Here is a 12489-nt window from a genome sequence, read left to right as displayed (position 1 = left end):
GATCCACAAAAACATTAAGCAACTTTTTTCAAAATTGATAATAAGAAGAAATATTTATTGAGCAAGAAAATCAGCATAGTAGATTATTTCTGAAAGATCATGTGAAACTGAAGACTGTAGTAAAGGCTGCTGAAAATTTCAACCCAGTCTCATTGAAAATACGTTACTCTGCCTACATTTTTGCAAAACCTGAAATACGTAGGCTACCTCCAGGTATTTCCCTGCACTGGGTTGGGTAAATGTAGTTTTGCCAAGACAGGAATAAATTGGGCTACTTTTTAAATATATTTAAATGCAAAACAATTATTATTCACAATATTATCTTAATTGTTGATCAAATAAAGGTTGCCTCGGCTTCTTCCTATTAAAAACTTTTAAGGACCACATCGTATAGTGTAACTAACAGTTAAAAAGTTTCATATTTATAGCCACTGGCTGTTTAAATGATCACATCAGAGTATTAAGTTATGTCTATCACTAGCTCTGTGCTCTTTCTCTGCAGAAACCCCGCTGGTCTCCTTCGCGCGCTGAAACGCGAGCTGATGCGAGGGGCGGTCTCGCGCTGCGCTCATCACTCAAGTATGTGGCTGATTCACAGACTCCAGAGCGACGCGCTGAAGCGGTTGATTTCTCCGCGCAGCTCACAGAGGATGCGCCTCGTGCCTTTTCAGAGAGCCGTGGTTCAGCTGCACTCATAACTCACCTTTATCACAACCCGGAGACACTGTGAAGCACTTTGAACAGAGAACTGGAATATTTCTCTCATACAGGCTACTGAGACTCTGCAGACTCGAGGTCAACCGGCTGATGTTCCGCCACAGTGAATGGAGATGAGGTTCAGTTAGTCCATGATGGATCGCCATCACGATTTGAAATGTAAAATAGTTGTGGTCGGGGACACTCAGTGTGGGAAGACGTCTTTGTTAAATGTTTTTGCCAAAGACTCCTTTCCAGAGGTTTGTAGAGAAGAGACACCGCTATGAACTTTCTTCCGATTTTTACTGCCATTTGTATCATGGGTGCAAAACATACGTGATGTTTTAGTTCGGAGTTAGTTATGTTTAGTTAAAAATCAAACTGTTGCTCTTTCTCTCACAGAACTATGCTCCTACAGTGTTTGAGAACTACACAGCCAGTTTTGAGGTGGACACATTGAGAGTTGAGCTCAGTCTTTGGGATACTTCAGGTAAGAGGGGGGAAAACCATTAGATGTAACTCATTTGATTTGATTTGTCTGGAGACATTATATTTTAGTTTTTTATCCAAGCCTCCATCGTATAACTCCACACAGATTCATTATTGAAGCTGAAATGTGTTAGGATTGTCAGACTTTGTGGGCTATGTGAAGGGAGTTTTCTGATATATATAAGCTCTTATGTTGCACTCAGGATATTAATTTCTATGGTCTGTAAATACATGGTTGTCTGAAGTTTTCTGTGGAACTTAAAAAGTTACTGAATCAAGCTGTAAAACTATGTTTGGTTCTGAATGTAAACTACAGTAAACACTAAACAGTAAACTAGACCGATCCAGTTGATACAGACTCACCATAGATTGCCGGTGATGTTCTCACAGCAGACTCACTCTTGTCTCCCACACTTCTAGAATGACTCAGATGAATGTTGTTAATGTAAGGTACCACTCTCAAAATAAACTACAGATATAGTGTGATCATAGCAAGATTTCTTTCAGCACAGTTGAATTGTTTATGTAGCCTAATATTGTCAAATCTCTTTATATATTATTAAATCTGAACGTACAGTTATCATCTTTTCCCTCCCCATCTATGTTTTCGTGAGCACCATCCTTCAGACTGGACCAACATTTCAAAATGAGACCTTTAAATATTTCAGTAATGATGGCTAATGATCTGAGGTTTGAACTCATTTCAAGCCCTACAAACCTTCTAGAGCAGATTCAGCACTCACCTCCCAGAATAGAACTGTAACCTAATTTACTGGACTTGAATCAGGAGTACATTGCTGTCTTCCTATAGCGGGACAGTGACTTGCACAGGGTCCCCCACATGACTAATGTCCTTAGAATTTGCTCACAGTGACACTTTCAATAAATAGATAAGTAAAATTATTACTTACTTTTGACTTTTGATAATTAGACTTGATTTAAAGACTTTGTACTGTCAAATAACTGTAATGTTTGTAATTTATGGGGATGAATGCTGTAAATGAATAGATATGAAAGAAAAGAAAAAAAAAAGATTTCCAGGACAGATGTGCATGGAATCTGATCCACTGCATTGTGTAGCCATGTTTGCCATGCTAGAAGCATTTATTTATTCAAAATAAATAAATATAAACTATTAAAAATAGTTTTTTTCCTCCAGTCATTTTAGAGTATAAATAAAATAAAATATAATGTTTGAGATAAACCTAAATATAAAAAAATGAAATGCTGCCTTGGCAACTAACTGAAATAAATAAGTTGAAGTACTAAAATTACTAAAACTGGAATGAAAATATTAGTTAAAACAATAAAATGACAAAAGCGCATAACATTTTTAAAAACTTAAAATTCAAATGAATATATATATAATATAAAACAATTCAGCTGCATACCACACTAACATGCTGTCTTCATTGTTCAACTTATCTGTTTTTTTTCCATTGTACTGTAATTGTTCAGATCTATTAGTTGATGTTAAGGAATAATTTATTTATCAGGACAGTGTTTTTGTGTCTATTTGCAGGTTCTCCATACTATGACAATGTGCGGCCCCTCTCTTACCCAGACGCTGATGCAGTTCTCATCTGTTTTGATATCGGTCGACCAGAGACTCTGGACAATGTGCTGAGAAAGGTAAGCTGATTTTAAAGACATTTGTTGATGGATGCTGGATTTTTATAAAACTGCTGTAGCTCTCGATTGTGCTTGGGATATTCTCACAATCCCTCATTGTGGCAATGAGAACAAAAGTCCAGACGTCTGAGAGAAGAGTCCTATGAATGAGAGGGGGATGTGTGGGAGGACTTTGATCCTTTGATTATCACATGAGGGGGAGAACGAGGAGCTTGTTTACGTTGGGTCTCAGAATCATAGAGCCTTTGTGCCACAGAATGCTTTGTAACCTCTGATGTCACTGGGAGACAAGAGGTTTTGAGAGAGCAAGAATAAGCCGTTTTGGGCCGCCTCAGTCTCCATTGGTGCTCGCACTGACTGTGCTGATGTCATCAGGAGTGATTCTGCTCCAGTCACTCTGCTGTATGCCAGACTTCTGCACTAGCTAGAGGGGGAAATTATAGTTAGTATTTGATCATGTCAATGAGTTATAAAGAACAATCAGAACATAGATCTACAATCACAGGATGTGACAATGGAATGGAATTTGTGGGATCTGTCATTTTCCAAGTAAACAGCTGAATCCAGTATTATACAGAAGATTACTTGGGAAAGTTAATAATTATATTCTGGTCTTTGAAAGGAAATTTCAGGTTACACTTAGGTTAGCTTTATTACCAAAAAAAAAATCAATTTTATATAGTTTGAGTTAACAATAAGATTACAGCTATGTATCAGAATTTTCTTTAATTACATATGATTTTATGATTGTCATCAATCTAACACTGTTTTTGAATCCTTTAGTGGAAGGGAGAAATTGAAGAATTCTGTCCCAATACTAAAGTACTTTTGGTTGGATGCAAGTCAGACCTGCGTACAGACCTGGCCACATTTGTGCAGCTGTCCAATGACATTCCTTCGTCGTATGACCAGGTGGGTTTTTAAAGAAAATGTCATTTTTGAATGAAAAAAAAAAACAGAAGCAACATAGATTTTCAAAAACAATGCAATTAGATATTTAGTATAGTATTTGAAGTAGCACAGTATTAGTAGAAGCTAAAGTATCTTGGTTTGGTTGGATGGGCCATGTTCCAACATATTCAAGTACTTTTACTTTAAGATGTTTAGCTTGCAAGCCATTAAAATAATTATTGTTATTTTTGGAAATCATGTATTTAGCTGTGCAAGCTTGCTGAGTAATTTCAGATATTTGTTTTAGGGTTCAAACGTGGCTAAGCTGATCTCAGCTCCTTACATCGAGTGCTCAGCACAGCAGTCTGAGAACAGCGTGAGGGACATTTTTCACATAGCCACACTGGCCTGCATCAGTAAAAGCAACAAGAATGTGAAGCGCATCAAGTCCAGCAGAGCCACCAAGAGGACTTCACATGTCTCTAACAGGCCGGAGCTGGGCTCATTGTCACATCTACAAAAGACCAAGGCAAAAACCTGCACAGTCATGTGATTTCAGAAGCCATTTCATTTGCATGCATTCCTTCCCCTATCAGGATTCTTGCAAAGATTCCATAGGGGCATTAATGGGACATGAACTGAATGGAGATTTTTTGTGCACTTCACTATATTCACAATATGTATGACTGAGTGACATGTATTAATGATGATGCAGTCTACTCTCCCCATTTTAAAGCACCTCAAGAAGATTTTTAGCCATCATAAAACACCTAAAGCAGGGTTAATGTTCCTATGTAGGCCTACTGCCAAATGAGCCCTTATAACTTTGTAGAAGTTGTCCAAAGAAGAATTTCCTTTGCATTTTGTTGTTATAATATTTAATTGCAGTGTACCCTAGTTTATGGATGGAACTAACCTGGATTAACACATGGTCAGTGTTGCTTACGTTAGTCCTGTACTATTAGACCTGACTGCACCAAAAAGTGTCAGATAATGTCATAGATATACACTGTAGGTATTTTTTCTATGAGATATTAATATGTGGGAATAAATGAAGCATACCTGTCATTATTTGCAAACATCACAAACATCTTACAGTCTAAAACGTTTCTTTTAAGCCACAGTTGTAAAACAAATAGGAATATGATTTATTTATTTAAATGTAAGCTACCAGAAACGTCCTTCACTAATACTGGCAAAATGAGTTTTGAGTTTCTTACAGCTCTCTAGTGCATGTAGTTTGATCCGACACTACCATCTGCTGGATTTAATTGGAAACTCAGGTAAAGTGGGAAATTTGAAATTGCTGTAAAAATAGTGTATGCTAAAATGCCATATTTTTATTGAAAGATTATTGGGTCAAATGGCAAATCGTAAAAATTTAGAGAGAAGAAGACTGCACCTACATTATGGGCTTGCAAACTCGATTTCATGGTAAATGTATTTAAAAGGTTGGGATAGAAATAAATGAAAACATTAAAAAAATCATCACAGGATGCAAATTCACTGAAATGTTCGATATGGACTTTCCTATAAATTGTTTTTTATGCCATGCCTTTAATCAGCCCTTTGACCGGTGCATTGCCTTGGCCTTAAGTGTCAAACTGAGGTTTTTTTGCTGAGATAAAAGATGAACAAAAAGACAAAAAATTGGAAACACTGGAATATTTCTGTTTATTGCATTTGCAATTGTCACCCACATGGGGGCATCAGTGGAGCTTGCATTCATATTGAAACGGAACTAATGAGAGAAGGATTTTAGGCAAACTGTGGACAAGCTGTTGCAACATGTGGTCAATTATTATCAGTATTATTCAAGGACAATGTAGCCTGAAATTAGACATGTTAAATTGTAATAATCTTTCTCTAAAAATAAAAATCACAAATCGTTACAACAAAAAAGAAAAAGAAAAAAGGTGCATTCACAAAAGAAAATAAGTTGACATTATTTGTAAAACATCTAAAAACCCTCACATCTGACAAATTAATTCAAATGCAATTAAAACAAAACTATTTATACAATGGAATGTCAAATATGAGTCCATCGTTTACAGTATATAATACGTATTAATAACAGTAAAATGAGTGTTGTTATAAATAAAAAGGCAACATTCAAGCAATGTAATTTAGTAAGCACACAGGGCTATTGCATTGTAGTAATTTTTTCAATTACATAAGTCATATCAAATATGTAAACAACATCATCTAGAAGCAACAACTGCCATAATTGCTTTGAGAAGTGCACAGTTATTTAAACAGAAGCATTTGCTTTGACTGGCTCCTCTTGCTCCTTTTGCCTGTCAATGAACTGCAGGTCAATGGATGTGGCAGGGACCAGCAGAGTTCGTGTGATCGGCTTCACAGTCCTTCCTGAAGGGTCTGGACACACTTCATAGTGTTTAATTAACTGCAGAAGGAGAAATAATGATGACATATTGCCCTTAACAAGCACGGTTTATTTAAGTTTAATGATCATCACAGGCAACATGCTCAATACTATCTTAGTTACTCATTGATAAGCAGAACTATCTCTGTAATAGCAGAGGAGGTTGGACCAAAGGTGAAGGTCTGCAGATTAGTCAAAGATTTAAAACTAACACACCAAACTGAACAGCTAAACTGAGTCAGGACAATCTTTGATGACATGGATGGGTTCAAAACTCACAGAATGACCTAAATGCGCATTTCTTTGTTTTATAGTTTTTAATCTCCTCAAAATGTCAATGTGGCATTAAACTTCTGAGCCTCACTCTACAGTATATAGAACCAAAAATGCAAAAAGTGTCTTAGGTTTAAATCATCTGTGAGGTACACAGACCCTTGACCCTTACCCGGGACAAGAGGAGGTACATCTCCAGTTCAGCCACTCTGCGGCCCAGGCAGGCGCGGATGCCGAAGCCAAACGGCACAGATCCGAAGGGATGTTGGTTTAGCTGCTTCTGCTCCCGGATCCATCGCTGAGGGAGGAAGGCAGAAGGATTGGGAAACACCTTCTCATCGTTTGACACTGCAAAGTGGCAGAGGTGGAAAAGAGTCTGGAAAACACGAATTACATTGCGCTGATTAGTTTGGATGTCTATTTACAGGCACAAAATTAAATGTGCATCAGATTCCATCTGTATTTGTTCATGAAATGGCAGTTTGTAGCTCAGCTTACATTTTTAGGGAAGAGGTGGCCACCCACCACTATTTCTCTTTCAGCAATGACACGAGCATTCCCAGGAACCACCGGATATAAACTGCAAATGTCAGAGAACATGTTTGAAGGATTAATTTAGCAATCTAACACAACATTGTTTTCACTATTTTCACATTGCACTAGCATATTAGACAGCTTTTAATGAAGTAGTTTACCCCAAAATTTATATTTATTAAAAATTTACTCACCCTCAGACCATCCAAAATGTACTGTAGATGAGATTGTTTCTTCATCAGGACATACCGGGAGAAATTTAGCATTGCATCACTTGCTCACCAGTGGATCCTCTGCGATGAATGGGTGCTGTCAGAACAAGAGTCCAAACAGCTGATAAAAACATCACAATAGTCCATTAAGTCTTGTGAAGTGAAAAGCTGTGTGTTTGTATTAGACAAAATATGAGTCCTTTATCCACAACAAGGTTTCTCCACTGATTGACCACGGTTGTGTGGGTTACTCGGGGATTATTGTGATGTTTTTATCAGCTGTTTGGACCCTCATTCTGACGGCACCCATTCATTGCAGAGGATCTAAAACCTGTTTCAATGAATCTCCATCTTTGACGGCTTAAGGGTGAGTCAATTTTACCATGTGTGGCAACTTTACATTTTAGTGTGAACTATTCCTTTAAATATGTTTATAACATAGTATAGATGAGAGATACAAAAGATACTATACCGAAGAGTCTCTCTAACGATGGCCTTTAACAATGGCATCCTGGTGATGTCTTCACTGCAGGGCACTTTTTCACCAGGGCAGACGCTGATAACCTCCTCATACAGCTTCTGCTGGATCTCTGGCTCCCGTGCCAAGTGATACAGTGCCCAGGAAATAGTGTTTGATGTCTAAAACGAGCGTGCATCAAAAATGCAGAATCTCAAATATGTTACAAATACTAGTGGTGCTTGTTTATTTATTTCCTTTCTTTTTAAATCAAATGCTGCAAATGGCAAGATTGATTATAAAATGAAACTACCATAGACACACTAAAAATATTTGCAATGCATTGCATCCGTAAAGGCTCAAAAGAGTGAAGATATTTACAGTGTCGACTCCAGCCAGCAGAAGCTCTGTAATGCTTCCCAAAACCTCAGTGGGGGACATCTGTTCACTGATCAGGAGGTGTGTGAGATACTCGCCCTCCACTGGCTGCCCATGTTTCACCATTTCCTGGATCTCTGTCATCTTCTTCTGAACCAATTCCTCGGCTTTGCAAAAAAAAAAAAAAAAAATTTGAAGATGATTGCATTTTCTGATGAGTAAAGTTTGAATAGAGTCACTCTATTCACACAACAAGTCTCTTATTCTGTCATAGACTACATTTATTTGATCAAAAATGCAGTAAAAACGCTGCTTATTCTTTTTGTGAAATGTTTCCACACGTTGATTAATAGAAAGTTCAAAAGAACAGCATTTATTTGAAATAGAAACTTTATTACAACATTATAAGTGCCTTTTCTGTCACTTTTGATCAATTGAATGTATCTTCACTGAATAAAACTATTAATTTACTCTTCTTTTTTTTTTTATTGTGCTAAACTTTGGAACAGAAGTGCTTTAATCCTTTAAACTTGACAATAATAGAAATAAACATACCAACTTTGAACAAATGGTCCCAAACAGCAACAAAATGCTTCCAAAAAGGCATGTAGGGCCAGATTGATTTGGGGAACAGGATCACGATGGGAGAAAGACGGAACATTTCCCCAACAGAGAAGATAAACTTCTGCGTTTCTTCAGGAACCACTTCATTCAGACACCCCATACGAGTCTCAAACAACACTGAGCATATTCCTTATGAAGGAAAGACAAAAACCTGTATTAGTGTGATGGACACCACACTTGTTATCAAATATAAATCAAACTATATATATATGTATATATATATATATATATATATATATATATATATATGTGTGTGTGTGTGTGTGTGTGTGTGTGTGTGTGTGTGTGTGTGTGTGTGTGTGTGTGTGTGTGTGTGTGTGTGTGTGTGTGTGTGAGCGGGCGATAAAACAACACAACTAAAATTTCACAGGAACAAAACAATCCAATAATATTATTAGGCAATGTATATATTACAGCATAATTGTTTTCCCAGTATTTTTATGATTCTGATTTACCGTATTTGAAAGGTAGACTAGTTAAGATAAAGACTAGAAGCTTTGAACCTGTCAAGGCCAATGCTCTTTATAGGATAACAAGTGGCTTTTGTTATCTTATGTGTGGCATTGACCCTTTGTACGCACTTGATTCATTCAGTCTGCTTTTATGGATGCTTGGGAATGACTCTATGGCATAATTCAATATCTTGAACTTGAAATGATTCAATATGTTCTACCTTCAAAGGCAAACTTGTACAGTTCTCCTGCCACATCATACACCATAACGTCATTGCCTTTTGTTGTCCTAAGCTTAGCCACCTTCTCAATAAAGTCGCTCACCACACCGTTAATGGCATTGGTGTAGGAGGACACGTGTTTGGGCTTCAGCATGCGAGGATTCAGGATGCTTCTAATGCGCTGCCACTCTGCTCCCATTCTGAAACAGGACAATAAATACATTATGAGTATTGACGTTTCTGACAGCATAGTGACTTTCCCATAAAACCTTGCATGATAATTTGTTAAAAAAATATTATTATGGGGTAAAACTGATTCGATCCTGGCAATGACCTCTGAACACAGAATGAGTAAGCTCAAACCAGTTTCCCCACTAACACTTGCATTTATTGTCTGCTTCTGTTGTCATCCTTCACAGAGATTTCAATTCAATTTCATTGTTCACTGTAAAATCTCAAAAACAATTCTCTATTTATTCCCACTAAAAGGGGCTGTGTAGCATACAAATTCCATGAATTCTTTTCTTGAATTAGGCTTTGGTTTTACTGTTCAATGGACACAATAATGTGTGTCTTTAGTGATGTTTTCATTTTGTACCCACTTTCTAAGAAATCAATTTGCAAGCTGCTAGCTATTCAATACATGTTCAGACACGCACTACATTTGTGGCTTCATAACATCTGTTTTTATGCATACTTCTGCACCAGCTGACTGCATTATGGTTGCACATTCTGTGTGCAATGAATGCATTTACATATCAGATGAATGCTTGTGCCAATAATGCTGGGGTCTCCAGTGTTACTTACTCCGTGAGGGGTCCATAGGCATGATTCCGGAGTTTTCGGTAGCCTCTCCAGTGGGGCATGTCGGTACGGATGGGATGGTGACCCTCTTGCCGTAGAACCTGTTCTATGAGGTCTGCATTGGCCACATTAACAACAACCAGTGGTCCATACTTGGACTTCCAAAGGGGGCCGTAGATTTTGCTGTGCTCTATCTGCATTAATTACACATTTTAGTGTAAATAAATATTAATTTTACAACTATCATAGCATGTTACATATTATAATTATTCTAATACAGACATACTTTCAGGAAATAACTGAAAATGTCATCCCACTCCTTCACATAAAGTAGTGAAAGATATAAAACAGTGAAATATACATAATAAAGATTTAAAAACCCAACATCATTTTCTCAGGAGAAATGAAAGACAATCATTTGGTGATTAAACGTGTTAGTTCTTTACTGAACCTTTTCTGAATCTTTACCTGCATTTGATGTGTCGTCTGAAAATAACCTTTCCCAAACAGCCAGTATAATGACGTCAGAAAGCTGGGACCATTCAAGTCGTCCATCGTTTTTTGTTTCGTTTTTTGTTTATCATCACCACCAGTTAGTGTTCTGGTCGACTGAGTGAGGAATATCGATGTCAGACATTTTAATCCTCCGTGTTCCTGCTTGCATAAAAATAATCCAGTTCTCAGTACCGAATGGGAAAACATTTCTAATCTCGCAGTCCGCGACTCAGTCCTGTTACAGCAGTGTGCTGCCCTGCAATGACAGGCTGTGCCTAAAGCGGCTCTTCCCTCTTCCCCTGCCGATGAACTTGAATAAACTCGCTTGTTATCGAGCCGAGCGTGTTGAGACTCCGAGGAAGCCGCCGGTTAGCAGCCTTACAAACATTAACCTAAACGCAAACATTGTTTCTGTCAGAATACAACTGTAACTACAAGTGATGTTTTTGTATCAAGTCTCTTATAATCACCAGAGCTGTTGGACACTGGACAATTACTCTGGTCTTAAGTGTCACGTGATCCTTCAGAGATCATTCTAATATGCATATGGGTGGGTGACGTGACATGGCAGTTTTGCTGTCTTCAGTGTCAAACATGTATGAATGCAAAATATATTTGCCAAAAACCTTCTCAATATTGTGCAGAACATTATGCTTTATGTGAACATATTCAACATTAAAACGGTTCATAACTAATTTTTTCAGAATTTTCAACCAAACATAACAAAACTCATATGCTGTGACTGTCCGGCACTTGTTTCTCAAAGTGAGAACTTGAATAAAACAAAAAAAAATAAATGCAAAAATTCTCAAAAAAATACAGACAAATAATACAGATGTCTATTTGTGAGCCTACTCTTTTCAAAGTCCAAGCATAATGTTTTGAGTCAGTTCTAATCAAAAAGATTTTGTCACACAAATCAAATTCATATGGTGTGACACTATTTTGGGATATTTGAACGGGCAACTGTTTTGACACCCTTGGGAAGGAGAGGACCTTCTTCAGCAATGTTGTACAGAACTAGCAGTGTATTTCTACTGTTCAACCTGAGGTGAGTCATCATTTTTATTTTTACAATAAATCAGATCTTGTTGGCACTCTGACAAAAGTCCCACTTCCAGATGTCTTTTGGTGTGACACATTTTTTTATAACAATGCAAAAGAAATGTTATTATTTTGTCATAATTATATGTAAATCTATGCTGCTTTGTTATAGCTAGCATGTTGTTAGTATGCTAATGTGTAGCTACAAGACTCAAGGTTGTGCTAAGTGCAGAAAACATCATATGGTGTGACATGTCTGCCTGTCACGCCATATGATTTGATTGTCACACCATATGATATGAATTGTAATTCCCTGCATATATAACAATAAATAACAAAGTCCAATGTATGTTTTGTCTTTTTAAACATTTATTTGGGTCAATCATCACATAAAAGTTTAGTTTAGTTTAATTCGGTGATACAGATTTCTAGTTCATCAGACAGACACCGCAGATCCATTCACAGAAACCTTAGAATGCTGTTTGTCTTCATCTCAAACCATTCATTTCCTTTTTTTTTGTCAACTTGAGGCAGATAATGATGACAAGTGCAGACAGGACAAAGAGATACAGGGAGAGGTTTGCTACGTGGCCTAATGGTTAGAGGGTTGGACTCCTAATCGAAGGGTTGTGGGTTCTAGTCTCGGGCTCACAGGAATTGTAGGTGGGGGGAGTGCATGAACAGTTCTCTCTCCACCTTCAATACCACGACTGAGGTGCCCTTGAGCAAGGCATCGAACCCCCAACTGCTCCCCTGGCGCCGCAGCATAAATGGCTGCCCACTGCTCCGGGTGTGTGCTCACAGTGTGTGTGTGTGTGTGTGTTCACTGTGTGTGCATTTCGGATGGGTTAAATGCAGAGCACAAATTCTGAGTATGGGTCACCATACTTGGCTGAATGTC

General features: G+C 37.6%; 2 protein-coding genes across 2 annotated transcripts; one reads left to right on the top strand and one right to left on the bottom strand.

Moving 5' to 3' along the window:
• The first annotated feature begins 522 nt into the window (after nt 1–522).
• LOC128019750 (rho-related GTP-binding protein RhoE) lies at nt 523–4796 on the top strand. The gene is made up of 5 exons (XM_052605946.1): nt 523–956; nt 1099–1186; nt 2708–2817; nt 3601–3729; nt 4016–4796. The coding sequence occupies exons 1-5, from the start codon at nt 849–851 to the stop codon at nt 4259–4261; spliced, it is 681 nt and encodes a 226-aa protein (XP_052461906.1). The 5' UTR covers nt 523–848; the 3' UTR covers nt 4262–4796.
• Nucleotides 4797–5358: 562 nt separating this feature from the next.
• LOC128019738 (sterol 26-hydroxylase, mitochondrial-like) lies at nt 5359–11022 on the bottom strand. The gene is made up of 9 exons (XM_052605921.1): nt 10518–11022; nt 10053–10243; nt 9246–9445; nt 8504–8701; nt 7952–8115; nt 7586–7752; nt 6866–6947; nt 6540–6743; nt 5359–6115 (listed from the first exon to the last, which is right to left on the bottom strand). The coding sequence occupies exons 1-9, from the start codon at nt 10749–10751 to the stop codon at nt 5960–5962; spliced, it is 1596 nt and encodes a 531-aa protein (XP_052461881.1). The 5' UTR covers nt 10752–11022; the 3' UTR covers nt 5359–5959.
• Nucleotides 11023–12489: the final 1467 nt, after the last annotated feature.

Source organism: Carassius gibelio, chromosome A9 (assembly GCF_023724105.1).
Source record: "Carassius gibelio isolate Cgi1373 ecotype wild population from Czech Republic chromosome A9, carGib1.2-hapl.c, whole genome shotgun sequence".
Taxonomy (NCBI): Eukaryota; Metazoa; Chordata; class Actinopteri; order Cypriniformes; family Cyprinidae; genus Carassius; species Carassius gibelio.
The sequence above is the reverse complement of the archived record's forward strand: the minus strand, read 5'-3'. Positions and strand labels throughout refer to the sequence as shown.